Source organism: Hoplias malabaricus, chromosome 13, assembly GCF_029633855.1.
Source record: "Hoplias malabaricus isolate fHopMal1 chromosome 13, fHopMal1.hap1, whole genome shotgun sequence".
NCBI lineage: Eukaryota > Metazoa > Chordata > Actinopteri > Characiformes > Erythrinidae > Hoplias > Hoplias malabaricus.
In genome coordinates this window covers 20,249,141-20,271,245 of record NC_089812.1, presented here as the reverse complement: position 1 = coordinate 20,271,245, position 22,105 = coordinate 20,249,141, and the positions used below count along the sequence as shown (strand labels likewise).

At 43.7% G+C, this 22,105-nt stretch overlaps 1 protein-coding gene across 6 annotated transcripts in view; it reads left to right on the top strand.

Annotated features, from left to right (window-relative positions):
- The window catches only part of caskin1 (CASK interacting protein 1), a 91,279-nt gene that overhangs the window by 16,454 nt on the left and 52,720 nt on the right, over nucleotides 1-22,105 (top strand). The window contains exon 1 of one of the 6 annotated variants that reach the window (XM_066641709.1): nucleotides 20,715-20,874. The exons of the other annotated variants lie outside the window; for them this stretch is intronic. Coding sequence (XP_066497806.1) covers nucleotides 20,802-20,874 — 73 coding nt within the window. The 5' untranslated portion in view covers nucleotides 20,715-20,801. Of the gene's footprint in view, nucleotides 1-20,714; nucleotides 20,875-22,105 lie in introns of those variants that run through there. 6 annotated transcript variants of the gene reach the window in all.

Sequence of the window (22,105 nt, the reverse complement as noted above, 5' to 3'; positions counted from 1 at the left end):
TCAGTGCTGATGTTGACGTGGTCAGATAAATGAGAGCCCTGCAAGCTCTTAAAATTCAACCAGCGACAAAGTCCTTAAAACAAACACAGTGTCAACAACAACATCTGTTAGTTTACAGCATTTTTAAAATCTATAAGAATTACACCCACACAACACTGGCATTATGGGATTGGATAAGGTCCACAATTCACATTGTAAACGAAAGATTTCAGACACACTGAGCAGTTTGGGTGTATCATATAATTAAAATTCAAACATTCTCCTGCCGTTTTGTCATTTTACTTTACAACTTTTTTGTAGTTTTAAAAATGATCATTGTTAAAATCTGATTTTATTCAACAGAAAAACTATAAATGAAGCCGTGTGAAAATTGAAGAGTTTATTGCGCGCTGCATTCATTCTGAGCTCCATCAGGAAAAAGCTGCAGAAGACTGTGATGAGTTTGTTCTGTTCTTGGGGATAATACTGTGTCCAAAAGTCCGTGTGAGTGTTGGTTTAGACGATTTACAGATGGGGACAGTGTCAGAGATCGGGAACTGAGTGCATTAACACTCCACTTTTAGGTTATTTTCTGTTGAATAAAATGAGAATATGATTTTAATACAATGCACAGTTACTGTAAAATGACCAAAGAGCGGAGAGTGTTTGAAGTTTGAATTATGTAAAACAAACACGCTTTAAAACCTATTCACTTTACACCTACATCTACAGAAGATTAGATCTAGATCTGATCTGAGTTTAGAAGATTGGAACCAGATCTGATCTGAGTTTAGTAGATTAGAACCAGATCTGATCTGAGTTTAGTATATTAGAACCAGATCTGATCTGAGTTTAGTATATTAGAACCAGATCTGATCTGAGTTTAGAAGATTGGAACCAGATCTGATCTGAGTTTCGAATATTAGAACCAGATCTGAGTTTAGAACATTAGAACTAGGTCTGATCTGGGTTTAGAATATTAGAACTAGTTCTGATCTTGGTTTAGAATATTAGAACTAGTTCTGATCTGGGTTTAGAATATTAGAACCTGATCTGATCTGGGTTTAGAATATTAGAACTAGTTCTGATCTGGGTATAGAATATTAGAACTAGATCGGATTGTGTTCTATTTTGTTGAGTGGATGGTGTATGTAAGTTAACCCTTAATGAAACCTATAGAAACAGATGAATTATTTTAATGTGTGATTGTGGGTAATGTTGGGGCAGGGCTATGGTTAGGAGCGGGGCTATAGGGTGGGGTTAGAAGCAGGGCTTTGGTGTGTGGTTAGGGGTGGGGCTATGGGGCGGGGTTACACGGCTGCTTTATAAGATGTTGATGACGGTGGTGTGGTCAAACAGATCTGATCCTGCTGATTGTTGTGAAGTGAGGCAAATAAATGAAATATTTAAATGAACCCTTTCCTGTCTTATTTGAATCCAAACCCCAGACTTTGGATATAGGGGCATTCTTCTTGCTGCAGTACTTTAGAAACAGAAGGGACACTGTCCACTCCACAGTGATTAATCTGTCCCTCGCTTTTCACACTGTCTCCCTCGTCCTCCGTCACAGTGCGGAGACTGTTTGGAGTCTGATGGAGCTCTGTGTCTCAAACACTGACCTCCAACGCCTCAATGGAGCCATTGTTCTGATGGTAACTTTATCAGAGTCTAACTGGAGCCCTGCAGCAGATAAAACACTCCACCACAAACCTCCGCCACATTGGTCCTGAGACCCCACAGGACAGGCTTACTTCTCAGCTTGCTCATTCATGTCTCAGGAGATTTCATTCATAAGATTCAGGAGAAATAGCACAAAACCAAAAGGAGTTATGTCTAGCATCAAACCTGAGCGAGCTGTGAGCACTGGTGAGAATAGGTAGAACTCTGTCTTTAGTTCAGCTGAGGATAAACAGGAGTGTTATTGTCTCAGCACTGAGCCCAGTGTGAGACACCACTGAGACCTCCACATAAACTGCAGAGGAGACACTTGGGACTCCTGGATTCTTTCACTTATAGGAGAAACATCTGAGCAGCAGAACACACAAGCTACAGTCTCCACTATGTCTCCATCTGACCCAAGTGTCACTCCTGAGATATTAATGATTCTAGAGGTATGTTAAGGTGGAATTACAGAGATATTAAGGAGACACTACAGAGATATTAAGGAGACACTACAGAGATATTAATGTGGAACTAGATAAATATTAAGGAGACTCTACAGAAATAGTAATGAGACTAGAAATACAAACCGGATTCCAAAAAAGTTGGGACACTAAACAAATTGTGAATAAAAACTGAATGCAATGATATGGAGGTGCCAACATATAATATTTTATTCAGAATAGAACACAAATCACATATCAAAAGTTTAAACTCAGAGAATGGATCATTTTAAGGGAAAAATATGTTGTTTCAAAATTTCATCGTGTCAACAAATCCCAAAAAAGTTGGGACAAGGCCATTTTTTACCACTGTGTGGCATCCCCCCCTTCTTCTTACAACACTCAACAGATGTCTGGGGACAGAGGAGACCAGTTTCTCAAGTTTAGAAAAAGGAATGCTCTCCCATTCATGTCTAATACAGGCCTCTAACTGTTCAATCGTCTTGGGCCTTCTTTGTCGCACCTTCCTCTTTATGATGTGCCAAATGTTCTCTATAGGTGAAAGATCTGGACTGCAGGCTGGCCATTTCAGTACCCGGATCCTTCTCCTACGTAGCCATGATGTTGTGATTGCTGCAGAATTTGGTCTGGCATTATCTTGTTGAAAAATGCAGGGTCTTCCCTGAAAGAGATGATGTCTTTAAACAACTGCCCACCTGTCTGTCTGGACACTGATGGATGACTGTCGAGACCCTCCTCCACGCTTCAGACCAGCTGCCCACGCTCCAGCAACCATCAAGTGCCTTGAAGCTGTCCCTACACTGAAGTTCTCATGGACTACTAACTATCATCACCAGTAGATTGACCAGAGGAGGATGGGTCACCCCTTGTGAGCCTTGGTTCCTCCCAAGGTTTCTTCCTCAGCTGGGGGAGTTTTTCCTTGCCACTGTTGCCCCTGGCTTGCTCACTTGAGGGTTTTACATTTGTTTTTACATTTCATGTCAAATTCTTTGTCTTACTGGAATTCTGTGAAGCTGCTTTGTGACAACATCAGTTGTGAAAAGCGCTATATAAATAAATTTGATTTGATTTAATTTGAGTCTAGATGGGAGCATATGTTGTTCTAGAACCTGAACATAGTTCTCTGCATTAATGGTGCCTTTCCAGACATGCAAGCTGCCCATGCCACAAGCACTCACGCAACCCCATACCATCAGTGATGCAGGCTTCTGAACGGAGCGTTGATAACAACTTGGGTTATCCTTGTCCTCTCTGGTCCTGATGACATGGTGTCCCAGTGTTACATAAAGAACTTCAAATCGTGACTCATCTGACCACAAAACAGTCTTCCATTTTGCCACACTCCATTTTAAAAGACCCCTGGCCCAGTGCAAATGTCTGAGCTTGTGGAGCTTGCTTAGAAATGGCTTCCTCTTTGCACTGTAGAGTTTCAGCTGGCAACGGCGGATGGCACGGTGGATTGTGTTCACTGACAATGCTTTCTGGAAGTATTCCTGAGCCCATTCTGTTATTTCCTTGACAGTGGCATTCCTGTTTGAGGTGCAGTGACGTTTAAGGGCCCGGAGATCACGAGCATCCAGCAGAGTTTTACGGACTTGACCCTTATGCACAGCAATTGTTCCAGATTCTCTGAATCTTTTGATGATGTTATGCACGGTTGATGATGGTAACTTAATTGTCTTTGCTATTTTACACTGGGTAACACCATTCTGGTATTGCTGCACTTTCTGCATCTTTCTGCGCAACAATGGTGGAATTGGTGATCCTCTTACCATCTTGGCTTCAGAGAGACACTGACACTCTGAGCTCTTTTTATACCCAATCATGTTGTCAATTGACCTAATTAGTGTTATATGTTCGTTATATGCTCGATTTCCTTTTTCCAGCCACTTATTGCTACTTGTCCCAACTTTTTTGGGATTTGTTGACACTGTGAAATTTAATCAACATATTCATTCATTCATTCATCATCTGTAACCGCTTATCCAATTCAGGGTCGCGGTGGGTCCAGGCCTACCTGGAATCATTGGGCGCACCCTGGAGGGGGCGCCAGTCCTTCACAGGGCAACACACAGTCACGCATTCACTCACACCTATGGACACTTTTGAGTCGGAGCACCCGGAGGAAACCCACGCGGACACGGGGAGAACACACCAACTCCTCACAGACAGTCACCTGGAGCAGGAATCGAACCCACAACCTCCAGGTCCCTGGAGCTGTGTGACTGCGACACTACCTGCTGCGCCACCGCTAAATCAACATATTTTTCCTTTAAAATGTTACATTTACTCTTTAATTAAACTTTTGATCTGTCATCTATGTTCTATTACGAATAAAATATTGACATTTGCCATCTCCACATCATTGCATTCAGTTTTTATTCACAATTTGTTTAGTGTCCTAACTTTTTTGGAATCCGGTTTGTATATTAAGGTGGAATTACAAAGATATTAAAACACTACAAAAATATTAAGGGGGAGACACAGATATAAAAACCTGCAGATATTAAGAAGACACTACAAAAATATTAAGATACCACTATATAAATATTAATGAGACTACATAGATATTGTCAGGAGCGAGGGGCGGATTGAGGGAGGCGGACGCACTCGCTAAAACACAGTATATTTAATAAAGGATTATAACAACATAACGAGACTTAAACGGAACGAAAACAAACGGAGCAAAGCAGGCTAAATAAACACGGGTAACTAGACAGGGTAAGCGTGACAGACGGACAAAAAGCGAAAACAACGACAAAGGAAAAGAGACGGGGAGAAGCTGTGGAGACAGACGGACGAACAGACAAGAAAACACGACCGACTAGAGACATGAGAAATGTACGACAAACAGGACGTGACACAATAGGGCTTAAATACAGACACAAATGAGAAACACCTGGACAGATAACGAGGACTGGTTAACACATGACACGGACGAGGAGGCGGAACAAAGGCGGAGACTCGAACATAAACAAAACATAGCCATGTGCTAAAAAGAGCACATGACCGGGGACAACAGACATGACGAGACGAAGGCGTGACAGATATTAATATGGATCTAGATAAATATTAAAGAGACACTACAAAGATGTTAAGGAAAAACTAAATAGATATTAAGATGGGACTGTAGAATTATTAATGTGGAAGTACAGAGATAATGAAGAGGATTCTCTTGTTTTTTTTTAATACTGTAATAACAAGTTATTTGAAATGTTCCTCGTCTGTCTGATGAAGCTGTAGGCGCTGAAATCCCACAGTTCCCCACTATTTTTAGTGTAGTGAACATTAATGAACCCGAAGCTAAATGTGGAATCAACCGACTCATTTTCAAGTCCCCAGGCCTGAGGTTTATATTCAAACAAAGCTGATACACAACACAAAGGTTACACAGGAATTACACTAGGTTTTCTCTAACTCGGTGTGTGAGAAGTGGACTCTGTCCTAGGGGACAGTGGTGGATAGTAGATCCTCAGATTTCTATCTGGTGCTGGTAAACACCAACACACTCCCAAGATTTTATTCCCTCTCTAGTAAAGACAGCACCCTTTAACGTGGAGCAGCAAAAATTCTTATATTTGCTAAAATGCAGATGTTGTACTACTTAAGGTGGAATGGAGAATTCAAATGGATTTAAATAGTACATTCTGGTCCAAAACTTTCTGCGAACTATGGTCAAACATCAGCCGTGTGTCCCCCACGGTCTACTGTCCTCACTTTCTGTGACGGGTTTTTAGAGGAGGACTTCTGGTTCCATTCACCTCCATTGTTCACTTTACCCACCATCTACTGTCCTCACTTTCTGTGAGGGGCTTTTAGAGGAGGACGTCTGGTTCCATTCACCTCCATTGTCCATTGTCCCCCACCGTCTACTGTCCTCACTTTCTGTGAGGGGCTTTTAGAGGAGGACGTCTGGTTCCATTAACAGCCACTGTCCACTGCTCTGACTCCAGAAGTGTCTCTAGAAACAGTATTCTCCATCTCCTTGTTTAAAAGCGTATCCCACCCAGCCAGATCTTTTCAGAGTGCTGTAATCCAGGACGAGGCGAGGGAACGGAGTTATTGTATTAACCTGTGCTTCCGGTTTGGCCTCGGGAGAAAACACCACATTAATATAAGATACAGAAGCTCTTCTGTCTCTTTCTCCACATTTAATATTCATGCTGCACTTCAGAGGGACGGTGTTGGTCTGGAAGCGTGAGGAGCACTGGAGGAAGGGCACAGTGGGAGTGTTCCAGACCTTCAGTGTCTGTATCAGTCCGGGATAAGCACATCTACACAGACCAGAGGAACAGGGTTTTCTCAGGAAGGGGGGATTACAACAGTACGATTGGACAACAGTGTCCAGGTGGTTGCTGTGGAATTGCTGGGTGGATCCTATGGTATCCCAGGTGGTTATTATGGTATCTTAGGTAGTTAGGAGGTTGCTATAATATTGATATAGTGTCCTGAGGGTCTGGGAGTCAGTGGTCCCGGGGCAGTAGTCTGAGGGCCAGTGGTCTGAGGGTCTGGGGTTCGTTAGTGAACATTAATCCATTTGGTTTAATCAGAGTTTGCTGATGCAGCTTCATCACACTTTAATTACACACACACCACTGGGTCCTGATTGTCCTGCTGCATCCCTCTCTCTCTCTCTCTCTCTCTCTCTCTCTCTCTCTCTCTCTTTCTCTCTTTCTCTCTCTCTCTCTCTCTCTCTTTAGTGAGAGAGTAGTAGATTGTGATGTGATAGTGTCTGACGCTGTGTGAAAGCTTTGTGCTGAAATCCAGTTTATCTCTGGAGTTCTGGAATTATTTTAGACTATAAAAACTCTCCACAGCAACACCCTAAATTATGCGGGGGATGCTGGGGACTGGGGTCTAGGGACTGGGGACGCTGGGGACTGAGGACTCTGGGGATACTGGGGGCCGCGGACTGGTCCCCATCACTTTCTGCAGCAGCTGGTTATGTGAAAGTTTGTCTCGCTGAAGAAGCGTGTGTGGGAGCGGCACTAGGACCATGCGGAGCGGTGTGTGGTCAGAACTGATCCTCCACCGTCAACACCACACCTCCCTCAGGTTTAGGTGAAGGCTTTCAGCCACCATATCCTCACAGCAAAGGTAAAGTCTTCCCAGGAGAGCAGTGGCTGCTCCTGCAGTAAGGAACACACTCCTGATTAACCCCTTCAGGTCAGGAGAGGTGCTGCACGAGGGACACTTTTGTCCGTATGGTGCTGGACTTTTTGTCCCTGGGTGTCAGAGTGGATCAGAATGAAGCTGATCGAGGGGATTGATTACCCACCGGCAAATTACAGCATTGTTCCATCACTAACACTCGCCTGATTAAACCAAGTGTGTGTGTGTGTGTGTGTGTGTGTGTGTGTGTGTGTGTGTGTGTGAAGAGTGTATCCGTGATAAACGGATTTTATTTTTGAGCAGTGACAAAGGCTCTGTTCTCCCTGTTACAGCTCCATGTAATTTAAGGTACCATTACAGCCTAAGCCCAATCTGTAGGGGATTAAATATAACTCTGTAATTCTCTAGTGTACAAGGCTCCTCTGTAGTTTTTTTCTTTTTGAATCGACCGTGTCTGCATTTATTCCCCTGACATCCTCTGAGAAAAATACAGTCTGAATTGCCTATTACTTTTCACTAAAATCAGTGCTCATCTGATAAAGTTTAATCCTGTCTGGATGCAAATCACTGTGTGTCAGATCTCACCTAGCATTGGTTAAAATACACTGCTGTGTACCGTATTTAGCCTCTGAGTGCATGTTTCCACAGACACAGACACTCAGAGCAGTGAAAGAATAAGCAAATGGAAGAGTATTGAAACAGCTACATGAAGTTCTCCAGACTTCTCTTAGGAAAGCTTCATCATTGATTCATTCATTCATTGTCTGTAACCCTTATTCAGTTCAGGGTTGCGGTGGGTCCGGAGCCTACCTGGAATCACTGGGCACAAGGCGGGAACACACTATGGAGGGGGCACCAGTCCTTCACAGGGCGACACACACACACATTCACTCACAAACGGACACCTTTGAGTCTCCAATCCACCAACCAACGTGTGTTTTTGGAGCGTGGGAGCACCCGGAGGAAACCCACGCAGACAAGGGGAGAACACACAACGCTCCTCACAGACAGTCACCTGGCGCGGGACTCGAACCCACAACCTCCAGGTCCTTGGAGCTGTGACAGAGACACTACCATCAGAGGAAGGAGAAAATAAAATCAGTGAGAAAAGGGAGATGACGCCAGATGATTATATATTTTTATATACTTTAAGTTCATAATTTCATCACCGTGATCATGTGGTATAATTCGGAAACTAGAACCTCGCTCGTCCTCTGCTTTTTTGTTGTTGTCTGGATACGAGAGATTCATCACAGAGGAGGGTGTAATATTTCTATTAAAGAAATATAATGAAAATATAATTAAATCTAACTAAACCTGTGTAAGCCTCCTGTGTAACACTCCCAGCCTGAGGGAGGCTCACTGCATCTGGAGCAGGAGCTGAAATTTTGGACTGGAATTTCTGCTGGACTGTAATGTGTGTAATGGTATTGTTATGAAGGCAGTTGTGTTTGTTGGTTTCTTTTGTTCTCTCCATATTGTCGTCTTTCACCTGATCTCCACTCTCCTCTAATGCTAGTGTAGCACAGTGTGAGCATTCCTGCGGAACACACACACACACACACACGTGGCCCTCAGCTGTGCTCTACTCTGTACAGCACACACACTACACAACCTAAAGTCTGTGGACACCTGCTCCTCCAACATTTCTCCCTTGTTCCCTTACACTCTCCTGGGGAGGGCTTAACTCTACACACTGGAACATTGGTGTGAGGATATGATGGTGTTCAGCCTCAGTGCAGAGGGGTGTTCACACACGTCTGGACACTGTGGTGTAGCTGTGTGCATTAATCTGGGCCTTGAAGGACATGCTTCTTCTTTTCTAGCTTTCCACATTCTTACATTTATGTGTGTAAAACACAGACACACACAAACACACACACACATACACACAAACATACACACACATCTACCTTAAATGGAGGTTTAAATTGAGCTGCCTTTACCAGATTACACAAACATCTCCTAAACATCCTCTAACTGTAAACAAAGCTGATGAAACACACACACACACACTGCTGTAAACCATTACCAACACAGTGATATATAGCAAAACATAGGAGGAGGGGGAGGAAAACACACCCACACACACACACACACACACACACACACACTCACACTTTGAGCTCAAGCACAGAGTGGGCGGGGCTGTAAAAGAGGTGGGGTTTACTTTATCCACACAAAAATCCATTTGTAAACAACCTACAGACTCCATCTGCACCCAGTGGAGCAGCTAATGACAGACTTCAGAACATCACACACACACACACACAAACAAACTGTAGAAACACACACACACACACACAAACTGTATACACACAAACACACAGGACTGGCATGCAAGCAGAATATCTTGGTTGGCACCACCACTCTAAATGTAAACAAACACACACACACACAATAGTCTACAAACACACACACACAGACACACACAATAGTCTACACACGCACACTGCACTCTCTTCTGATTGGCTGCTTCTTGTTTGTCCCTAAAGTAACTGTTACGATGTGGTCACAGTCCTGCACTTTCAGTCCACAAACAAGTCTGCAGTAAACAACAACAACAAAAAAACTTGGAGTAAACAACAACAAAGGTGAGCAAGAGAAAGAGAGAGAGAGATAGAGAATGATAGAGAGGATGCTTAAGAGATGAAAAAGAGACAGAGGGGGAGAGAGAGAAAAGAGGATATAAACATGAGGCAGATAAAGAAGGGAAGTAGAGAGCAGGTGAAATTAAAGATCTGTCCCAAACCCCACTGAGCTCCCTGGGTAGGCAGTGAATCTATATTTTTGCTCTGGGAGAAGAGAGAAATAGTCAGACGTTGTGCTTGTGGTGCGTCATGGGATTGCCTTCACAGCTGAGGAACTTTTAGACGCCCCTTTAAAATTCAGTCAGATTAAGGTATCTTGGTAGGCAGTGTATTTTATGTGTCTAAGAATTGGGATGGGTCAATAGTATTACACACTATGTACAATGCTCTCAGTGATGACAGCTCACTGGGTTTTGGGACAGACCCAATATGGGACACTATGGAGCCGCTGCACATGAACCTAACCTCACCGTACTCAGTGTAAAGTGTCCTCCATCAGAGCACTAGTGTGTGGAACAGTGGAACTGTGTTCTCTGGAGCAATGGAGCCCCTCTGGTGTTTGGAACAGTGGAACTGTGTTCTCTGGAGCAATGGAGCTCTTTTGGTGTGTGGAACAGTGGAACTGTGTTCTCTGGAGCGATGGAGCTCCTCTGGTGTGTGGAACAGTGGAACTGTGTTCTCTGGAGTGAGTTATAGTGGAGTGGCAGAACTCATAACCAAAACCAGTTCCTCACCTCATTCTTATACGTGCCATCAAACCCTCACAGCAATGTTTCAGCATCATCTGTACAGCCTTCCCCAGAGACTGTTCCTCCGGTCAGAGCCGTTCAGATTGTCCACTGAGATTTGGCTGTGTGTTTCTGTAGTGTGTGTGTGTGTGTGTGTGTGTGTGTGTGTGTGTGTGTGTGTGTGTATTTCTGTAGTGTGGAGTGTGTGTATTTCTGAAGTGTTTGTGTGTGTGTGTGTGTGTGTATATTTCTGTAGTGTGTGTGTATGTGTGTTGGTGTATTTCTGTAGTGTGTGTGTGTGTGTGCACAAACTGAGAGGAATTTTCATACTCAGAAAAAAAAGCTTAATTTAATTGCATCATCTTCAAAGAGCAGTGTGTGTGTGTGTGTGTGTGTGTGTGTGTATGTGTGTTTTAGAAAGCAGATGCTGTAGTCGAGGACATCATTACCGTGGTGTAGTCCTGTTCTGAGTGATGGCTATTTTAAACCCTCAGGGGGTTTTATTTGAACACACAGCTCTGTATATTTCATGTGCCCTAGTGAAACAAATTAAGCTTATTCATTTATTAATCCATTTATTCATTCAGTCATTTATCTTCTGTTAGTGTTTCATCTTGTTCAGATTTGCAGTGGGTCCAGAGTCGACCCAGAATCACTGGGCTTAAGGCAGGATCACACACCGTACAGAGCATGACACTCACCCTGTTTCTTACACACACACACACACTTACCCAGTCACTCACACAATCACCCAGTAACTCACACACTCACCCTCACCACATCACACCTGCTCGTTTATTACAGTCCTGTTTTGAGCTCAGCAGTTATATACTTTATTTGTTTGTTTATTTTTCTGGGCTCTGGACACTGGAGTGTTTTAAGGTGGAAGTTCCTTTAAGGTGGAAATTGTAAATATCAGGAGGTTCCCACATCCTGAAGTGTCTGGAGCTCAGAGTAAACACAGTGTGGAGACTCAGTCACCCATCAGCACTGTTTACCACAGCACTATGGTAATATATGCTAATGTATGCAAATATCCTCCTGATCTGTGCTGGGAGACTGATGGGGTGAGGGAAGTGTGAAGGAAGTGTGTGTGTGTGTGTGTGTGTTTGTTTGAATATAAATGGCAATCAAAGATTCACTGTTAAGGATTCACTGATTATATCATAGGAATTCCTTTAGATTATTTATATAACTCCTGCCAGTGGCCTCTTTATTAGCTCGCCCGTTTATAACTCCTCCCACTGGCCTCTTTATTAGCTAGCCCATTTATAACTCCTCCCACTGGCCTCATTATTAGCTCATCCCCCTTATAACTCCTTCCACTGCCCTGTTTATTAGCCCGCTCCTCACAACTCCTCCCACTGGCCTCTTTATTAGCCCACCCCCTCATAACTCCTCCCACTGGCCACTTTATTAGCCACTTACCTTTTAGGTCTGCCCATTGGTCCCTTTATCAGAAACCCCCTCCATTGTAACTCCTCCCACTTGCCACTTTATTAGTGTCACCTCACTTTTAGCTCCGCCTACTGGCCACTTTATCAGAAACCTCTGCAGTACCGGTTAGTCCTAGAGGAGCAGTCTGAGTGTATTGTCCTGAATGGAGAGAGACCTTTAAATTCTGGTGTAGAGAGAGAGAGAGAGTGTGTGTGTGTGTGTGTGTGTGTAGTGTATGTGTGTTTTGAATGTTAATGATGTATAAAAGCTGTGTTTCTTCAGTTAATAGCCTGTAGTTGTTAAAGCTCTGAGGCCATTCACAGATTCATAAATTCACTCTCATTAAAGAAAAATTTCTTAGTCAGTGAGACACTCTGAGACAAGGAAATCATTCCCCTGAGACATTGTGAGACATTAAAAACTTTATTTACCTTTATGAGAATCCCTCACTTCATACTCTATAAGAACATCTTCACCACGTTCTCTATAAACAACAAAAGAAACTCACTCACTCACTTACATACATACTCACACACTCATGCTCACTCTCACATGCACTCACTCAGTTATATCTTATATGCACTCATTCATTCACTCACATACTCACTCATTCACATTTAAGAGAATGCTCTACAGAGGGCGCTCTGCAGTGTTTTGGATCATTAGAGCTGTGTCCTTATTTTGTTTCTACCACTGACCCTCCCATGTGTATACAGATATATTTAAATACAAGGTTTTTGTCTGTATTTCAAGACGTGTGTAGTGCACTACTGAGTGAGTATGGAGTGATTTGGGATTAAACCTCTGTTTCTCTCATGCTTCGTGGTGTTTTGATGTCTTTCTTTAAGAAGTACGATGGCCCCCTACTGGACTGGTGTGTGAATGCAGCCATGTTCGTATTTGTCTGAATAGGGACATTTTTAAAAATGGAAAGAGGAAAGTCTTGGTTTGTGAAATATCTGGATCTGTGTGGAGGGGGCCTGAGTTCGTTCTACACTTTGCAGCGTCCATCACCCCTCCCCATATCACTCAGCAGAACACTAGCTAACACAGGCATCTTCTGTCTGATGTAAATAATTCCATATTAAATCGCTCCACCTTAAATCACTCCACTTTAAATCACTCCACCTGAACTGGTGGAAGCTGTGAGGTTGTAAGGGTACTGTGCTGAATATTTATATCTCCTGACATTTACTTTGACCTGCTGCATTCCTCTCTTAAAAACACAGCCTTTAAATGCTCTCTCTCTCTCTCTCTCTCTCTCTCTCTCTCTCTCTCTCTGTCTCTCTCCTTGTCACTTTCTTTCTGTCTCTCTCTCTCTATTTCCCTCTGTCTGTCTTCATCCTTCTGTTTCCCTCATCATGGTTCTCTCCCTCTACATCCTCCTGTCTTCATTCCTCTTGATCACTTTTTCTTTTTTCTGCTTCTTCTTTGTGCGTGTGTGTGTGTGTGTGTGTGTGTTAATTGTCCTGGATGTGACACAGTGGTGTGTGTTAGTTTAACTGATTGAATCTTATTTCACAACAGTGTTTCAGTTCTGAGTGGCTGATGTATGTGTGTGTGTGTGTGTATGTCTTTGTGTACTGAACTGTGTAACAAGCAGGTGTCATCACACATTGTCTTTTGTTATCTCTCTCTCTCTCTCTCTCTCTCTCTCTCTCTCTCTCTGTTGTGTGTCAGCACTCCCTCACATTCACACACCTGTCTGCTCAGGGGAGTATCACTCAGCAGCAGTGTGTGTGTGTGTATGTGTGTGTATGAGGGAGTGAGAGAGAGAGAGAGAGAGAGAGAGAGAGAGAGAGAGAGAGTTAAAGGACTGATCCACCCTAAATGTAGAGTTCAGTGTTGTTCCCAGGGAGGTTTACAATCAGCTCTAAGATTGTCGATGATGTGTTTATTGTAGATGTGTCTGGGGTCAGGGCCTCTGTGTGTGGTCCCGCTGCAGATGTGTGGGAGTGTTTATTTATTTATCTCTGGAAGATGATTTAAGATTTGGAATAATAAACACACTCCCGGATAGCCTTGGCACTGAGGAGGCGGTTGCTAGGAGACGAGATCTGCTCTGGTTTTGGAGAAGATTGAGTGCACTGGAGATGAATGCATCAGTAGAATGTTGACGATGGAGCAGAGGGTTATATTCTTCCAACTTTTAAAACTCAAAAATGATGAAACTCCACGAGGACAACCATTGGCTCAGCAACTGCAGGCTGCTTTCCTCTTATTGGCTCACTAACAAAACATCTGCATGCCACATTTGTACAATGTGGAAACAAGCAGAGATCTGAGCATCAGCTTTAGCGTGTGATATCAAGCTCCGCCCACCAGTACTTCATTTACATGTCATTAACTTGAACCTGAACTTGAGCTTGAACCACATCCTCATTCATGTAGATGATTTAGTAGTGACTCAATGAACAGCTGGAGTTCAGAGGCTTGTGACACCGTGGCTGTGCTTGTAGGCGGAGTTTAATGTGGTGCCCCCTACTGACCAAACTGTACAGAGTTAAACTGAGGGCGGAGCTGGGAGGTGAGGAAGTAAACATCGCGGTAAATGGAGCGTGCTGATTGGATGGAGACGGTAGAATTTTGTTATGGAGGCATGTGAGGATGTAAACAGTGTTATACTGCAGTGGATTAGAGGCTGTTGCTCCACCCCCCTGTGATTAGGGCGGAGTTTGTGGGCGGGGTTAGTTATAAAATAAAAGTACAGTGTAATGTATCTTTAAACGGAACATGGAAGAAGAGGAGCAGTGTGTGTTTATATCAGTGCACATGGAATATATAACTCTACCTACTTCTGGACAGGAGCTGTGTGGAGATTATCAGTGTGTGCTCCTGTTCTTGTTGTTCTGGCTGTTATTGATGATAGTGGTAGTCGGATATTCTGGTGTGTGGAGATCCAACGCTGTTTTTTTAAGGTGGCGCTGTGGCTGGTTGTTAACAGAGAAAGAGAGAGAGAGAGAGAGACAGCAAGCGTCTGTCGAAGACCTCTCTCTTTTTGAGGAGAAATGGGATCCTCCCGTTGCTGGAATCAATGAGTACGGTGGAGCAGAGGAAGGTCGTCTTCTACACAGTGAAGGACAGGAGATTTATCTCTGGGATCTGAGGCTAGTGATGGGTGCTGATACACAGATGCTGATCCCAATACAGACTATAAAATGTAAAATAACAATGCAACCTTGAGTTTGATGCCTAAAGCCCAATTTATACTTCTGAGTCGAACCTACGGCACAGGCAACGCAGGCGGTGACTGTGTAACTGCACAGCGATGCAAACACCAACACAGAAGAATAAACACTCACAACGGTGTAGGCTCTGTGTTGAGTCAACGCTGAGGTATAAATCGGCCTTAGGTTTTAACATTGAATCACTCTTGTCCTCTCATTGCTGAGGATGGTGCTCCATCGGTGGGAAACACTGACTTATTTTTGCTGTTACAGTTACATCACTTAAAGGCAACATCTACATTTGTGGGGAAACACAATTCTCTCGGGTGTTTATATTCAGTATTTTAAGGTGGAAAGACGTGATTTATCGACTGTTGTTTGTATGCAGCTGAAGTTTAAAATGTCTGTATGTTTTTCTTCATTGTTTGAATCACCATAGAAACTCACATTGGTAGGTGGATTAGCTGCTCTATTGTCTATAGGTGTTAGTGTGTGTGCTCCTGCGATGGGCTGACGCCCCCTCCAGGGTGTGGGTAAGTTCTGAATCCACCGTGACCCTGAACTAGATATACACTTAAAGACAATGAATGAATGAATGAATGAATGAATAATCATTTTTATTAATTAAAAGCCATCTCTGAACTCAGTCAAGTGCTTTATAAAGGAGGAGGAGACTGGTCACTGGTTGATAAACAAATGGTGAAAAAGCATCTGTTTACAGTGAAAGCCCCACCCCTCAACAAATCAAAGATCGCTGGAAAACCAGAAATAAATGGAATAACTGAAGATGAAATTGAGATTTAGTGCAGTGCTAATTGAAGGAGTATTAGCTTCTGTTATTATGGAACTTGGTGTCCTACCAGCCAGTGAGTGTTTGGAGAAAGCTCTGTCCTCACACACACCGGTAACCACCCTCAACACAGAGGATCATTTTATTGCTCATAGGTTGCTCTATAATGTCTCAGGAGACATAACTGTGATTTTCCTTTAATTCCTTAGGAGAAACAGAGCGGGACAAAAGTAGATGTGACGAGATAGAGATAAAGGAGATCAAGGAGAAGGTAGGGTTAATTTATCTGGCAAATCTGAGCACAGACTGAAACATTACTGAGATCTCCACTAAAATTCAATGGGAAACACCTGTGAGATCGCTGAGTTCTTTATCTCAGAATTTCTCATCTGAGCAAGAGACTTATGCTAAAAGTCTTGTTCAAAATGAAAACTTTCTAGTTCTTTCCTTTCCAGTTTCTCCACAGTCCGCTGTCACTGCTGTCTGATTCTCCTCTTCATGACGACCACAGGTGACGGATCTGGGTGCAGATCCACCCTCTGTGTCTACGGAGACATGCTCCTGGAGCACATGCAGAATGAGGCCTGGCACCGTCCTGCTGAAACAACCACGGACTTCCCTGAAAAAGGAAAAAGTGTCTAATGGCAGAATGTGTCTCTTTAAATCCTAGTGTATTCCTTTTTTCCAAACTAGGATTGAAAAATGGTGTCATGCTGTTAAATGTCTGTCTCTCATGCTCTCTCTCTTTTTCACACACACACACACACACACACACACACACATACACACACACACACACACACATACACACACACACAAACACACTTTCACACACCCTCATGAATAATGCATGATGACCTGACAGTGAGAATCTTGCCAGAAAAGAGTCAGGTTTCTGTTTTTGGCTCAAAATCACATCCCTGAATTCTTTATTATGCTTTTATGTTGCATTTATTTATTTATATGTGTATTATTAATTATTTAAATGTTTTATTACAGAACTAAAATAATAGGCTGGACGCACTAAACACAACAGACATCTGTAAGAGTTCAACATAGAACAGAAGGCTGATACAGTCAAAGGTGGACAGGACCAGGGCTCTTGTTTTTAGTTCTCCCCGTGTCCTCATGGGTTTCGTCCGGGTGCTCCGGTTTCCTCCCATGCTCCAAAAACACATGTTGGTAGGCGGATTGGAGACTCCAAAGTGTCTGTAGCTGAGAGTGTGTGAGTGAATGAGTGAGTCTGTGTCATCCTGTGGACTGGCACCCCCTCCAGGGTGTGTTCCTGTCTTGCGCCCAGTGATTCAGGGTAGGCTCTGGACCCACCGCCGCCCTGAACTGGATAAGGGCTCCTATAATATTATATTTTAAACACCTGTAGGTAGAATATATTTTTAAATGCCTAATGAAGTACATCTTTAATTGAGTGTGTTTCCTGTGTTAAAAACCCAGGACATTTCATGAGCCGAGCTCCTACTGTTTTACTCTCACTGTCCGGTTAAAGCCGAGAGGACGGCTGTGGTCAGCGAGTGTTTTACTGACCTCTGTAAATGAGCGTGAGCCTCTAATCGGCCTCGACCTTCGTCACACCCTCTCTGATTAAACACAGGCCGTTCACCCATTCATCGCTCTAAGACAGCTTCAGTGGGGAGCAGGAAGGTGTCAGCTCTGTGTGAGGGAGACACTGCTGCAGCTTTTAAGGTGGAATGGAAGATTCCAGTCAGAAACACTGTGCTGTTTAATGGAGGTTTTAACCAACGAATACACATATCTAAAATAATATCACACACTCAATGATTTAATCAAAATCAATATTCACTACTGTGACATTTCTGCTGCTTTCACCTTAAACACGCACTGTGCTCGAAAGGTGGACTTTTGTGATATTCCAAATGTGATGGTGGTTCTGGATTTTCGGTGATTTATAAGATGTTCCAGGTGATTTCTTATGGTGTTCCATATAGTTGCTATGGTATTTTCAGTGGTTGCTAAGGCATTGCCAATATGTTTGTAAGTCTCTGTGTACGTGCTGTGGTATACCAGGTGAATACTAGGGTGTTTGCAGTGGTATTTCAATTGGTTGCTAAGGTGCATCTAGGTGGTTGCTATGGTACCAGGTTGCTGCTTTGGCAGCCTCTGTTGTTGGTTGGGTGTTGCTAGTATGTTTTTATCCTCGTAACAGAATTAGCACCCCATACATTCTTATGGAATTTGTTCAGTTGCAAATTATGTTGCCTCTCTCTCTCTCACACACACGGCAGATTTGTTCTGTTAGAGGCAGTGTCTGACAGTAATGTGTCCCACAGTGAAGGCCATGACCTGAGGAGACCTAGGAGAGAGAGAGAGAGAGAGAGAGAGAGAGAGAGAGAGTGTGTGTGTGTGTTTCTGAAAGCAGCAGAAACAATATGTCTGAGTTTAACTTGAAAACGCTGGATGAGCTGGTGTCAGACCTTTGGCAGTGCAGTGTCACAGCTGTGTTCTGGGGTTTCAGGATTTCTCCCTCTCCCGGGACACAGCGTCTCCGTCTGTGAGATGTGACTGGTTCTCCCACCAGGACAGAAGGAAATTTATTAGGAACTGATATTTTCCAATGCTCCTGAGTCAACGTTCTCTCTCTGTTTCACTTTTGTTTTTGGGTTTGCTTAGAGACGAGCAGAACCGATCCAGAACCATTGGGAGTAAGTCACAGATGACTGGACGTCCAGTACATTTCACGCTCTCTTTAGAAAACAGTAATATCAGTCCGTAAATCACACCTGTCCTGATTTAGAGACAGAACCCAGACATGAGGTTATTGTGTATTTAAGAAAAGCTCCACCAATATATTCAAAATCACCATGTTAATTAAAAGATGCGACTGTAATCGCATGAAGAGTTTTTGAGTTTTATTGGGAATAAGAGCAGTGGACATTGAAGGTGAATGGAGACGTCCTCCTCTAAAAGCTCCTCACAGAAAGTTATCAGGTAAATCAGGTCCTGGTTCTGGAAGCTGGTTCTTGTTTAGTCACTGTTCTCTCGTGATTCAGAGTGAGCCGAGTAGGGACAAAACTGTGGCGTGTAAACCTTTGATTGTCCAGAGAGAGTCCTCACTCTACGCCACGCAACGCAGACGTCCAGCCCCAACTCTACATTTGTAAAATCTTCAGCTGCAGCAGAGATTACGTTCTCACGATGGCCGCTCGTAAAATTACGTCGTGGCCTTTTGAAGAGGTTCAAACGCTCCTTGGATCGGTGACAGACGAAATAATCCAGCGAGAGCTGGACGCTGCAACAAGGAAGGAACAAACTCTACTGATCTGTCTGAACTGATGACGGAGCTGTGTTCAGTCCCAAACAACCAATACACCATGAGTAAACACCGCTTAACCTTACCGCCACCGTTGTTGTGGTTTCCAAAGCCCACTGTTCCCCTTAGAGACGGAGTTAGAGATGACACCCGATACATTTCAGGGGGAGCTGTGGAAAATGGTCCAGAGTGGAGCAAAGCTGAGGGGAGTTGAGTAAGTACCATACAGTAGAAAAGCACCAATGCACTGCAGACGGGGCACAACTGAATACTGCCTATGCACTCATGTTGTTATGGAAGTAACTTATTCTCTGTGTTTACGGATGCTACTGAAGTGGAGGATGTCAGCAACTCTGTAAACACTGGGATGCTAAGTGGCATCTGAGCATTTGTTGCCTTGTCCTTGGGGTAAAATCTATCTCAGAACAATAGGAAGAGTTACAGTCCACAGATGACACTAAACAAAACAAAACAGAACGTCTGTCCAGAAGCCAAGTAACAACAGCACAACAGGACTGATTAACGAGCGGCTAAAAACAGACTCATATCTTAACTATATGTAACTATGTAACTCTAAAACACTGCTGTTTCTGTAGTGGGGAGATGGTAGCGGTCTCAGCTCTTGATGGGGCTGGGGGGGGGAGGGGTGAGGGTGACATGGCTCTTCAGACTGAGATTGTTTCAGTGTTCTAACGGAGGGTTCTGACGGCTTGTGAATCAGCGGCGAGATGCTGCTCAGGGCCCAAAGAGACCCACAAATTCAGAAAGAGACCCACAGTCTCCAAAGAGACCCGCAGTCAGTATTTCCTCCTTTAAACTCTATGATCCCCAGTGTATTATCTGAGTTTAATGTAAATTCAGTGGATTATGGCCTTTACTTCAGAACGAGCAGAAAACAGCACGAGGAGCAGCTGAGTCTCGGGAGTTAGCTGTAAATTTACAGGTCCACCTTAAATAGTGTAAGAATTACATTCTAGCACCTGATGCATTTAAGGTGGAGCTGGAAGTTTGAACAGAACTCTGCAGAATGAGAATCTGAACTGAGCTTCTTATCACAGAAGAGTGAGGAGAGGGGGGTAATCTCTGATTGTGGAACTCTTCTGAAGCAGAATGAGTCCCTAAATGTAACTTAACTCCAGCAGCTCCTCTGATATCACTGTAGACTGGTGCAGAGCTGCTACAGAGTGGCGCTAAACCCTGGGAATGAAGCACTGCTCTGTTTTTATTTTGTGTTCTGATGATGTTTCAGGGTCTTGAAGTGTCGTCCTGTGTCGAAGGGGGAGACTTAACCACTGCATGCTGTAGCTCCAAAGGGAGAGAAGACACTCAGAAACAAGGGGGATGGGGGGAAAGAGGAATTCACATGATCCTAATGTAATGTGTTTTCTGGAGTGATGGGGGTCCAACTGATTGTGTATACCAATAGCTCTGCTTACAATTCTGTGTGTGTGTGTGTGTGTACAGTAACACAGTGGATGCTGTAAAATGTGGTTAAGCGCAGTATGTAAAACCAAGCCCCTGCCTCCAGTACATCTGTAACAGCCTGTGGAGAAGAGGCCAGGATCCAGATGTGCTTTAAGACAGCCAGATGTGTTTTAGGGCATCCATATGTCTGGTGGGGAGAGATGAAGCAAACAAAACAGGAGCAGAGAGGATGCTGGGTAATTAAATCAGAAAATGCTGGTCAGTCTGGCCTTCCGCGTCTCTCTCATTACTCTGTTTATTTATAGGGCCCCTACAGTAACAAGACCACCACTGACCCTTCAACTCTTCTGTTAAATCAGACATGGGTATTAAAACATTGCTGTGAGAATTTGATGGCTTCACACACCACTCTAAGCCTACGTTCACATTAAAATCTCAGATTTTTTTGCTCAGGTGGGATTTAGCGGATCTTAATGGTTCACATCCCTAATGTAAGTGTCCTGTGTCATTTTTGTGAGACGACTCGTATTCAAACAGTGCGTGTACAGTAAAAAAAATGCAATATGTATTGGATCTATTAGCACAAATGAAAGTGATTCAAGTCTGTTTTGACAAAATCACATCAGACATGTCCACATTAAGACAAAAATATATATATATTAGATTTGATTCACTTCAGCCTGTAAAGGATTATTGGATGGAGCTCCATCACTCCAGAGAACAGACATCCACTGCTCAACATCCCTGTGTAGGGTGGGATTTTAGTGCGATCCGGAGGAAGGCCACACAGACACAGGGAGAACACACCAAAATCAGGATGAATATATGAACAATTGGAGAACAAAAGACAGAGAGATCTGAAGATCTGAGAGAAATGAAGACCCTGCAGTTTCCTGCTGTTTCAGAAAATACTGCTTCTTGGGTTCAGGAGTTTATTTAAAACCCTTTATTGGGAACATGTTTTTTTTCCCATGTCTCTGTGTTGTCCTCTGATGTGTTTGTTCGGACAGGTTCAGAGCAGAGAGAGCTCCGAGCACAGTCTCAGTGTGTCTCTCTGACTGTGGCTCAGTCCAGTCTTAGTGTGTCTCTCTGACTGTGAATCAGTCCAGTCTCAGTGTGTCTCTCTGACTATGGCTCAGTCCAGTCTCAGTGTGTCTCTCTGTCTCTGACTATAGCTCAGCCCAGTCTCAGTGTGTCTCCCTGTCTCTGACTGTGGCCCAGTCCAGTATCAGTGTGTCTCTCTGTCTCTGACTGTGGCTCAGTACAGTCTCAGTGTGTCTCTCTGTCTCTGACTGTGGCTCAGTCCAGTCTCAGTGTGTCTCTCTGTCTCTGACTGTGGCCCAGTCCAGTATCAGTGTGTCTCTCTGTTTCTGACTTTGGCTCAGTACAGTCTCAGTGTGTCTCTCTGTCTCTGACTGTGGCTCTGTACAGTCTGTGTGTCTCTCTGTCTCTGACTGTGGCTCAGTA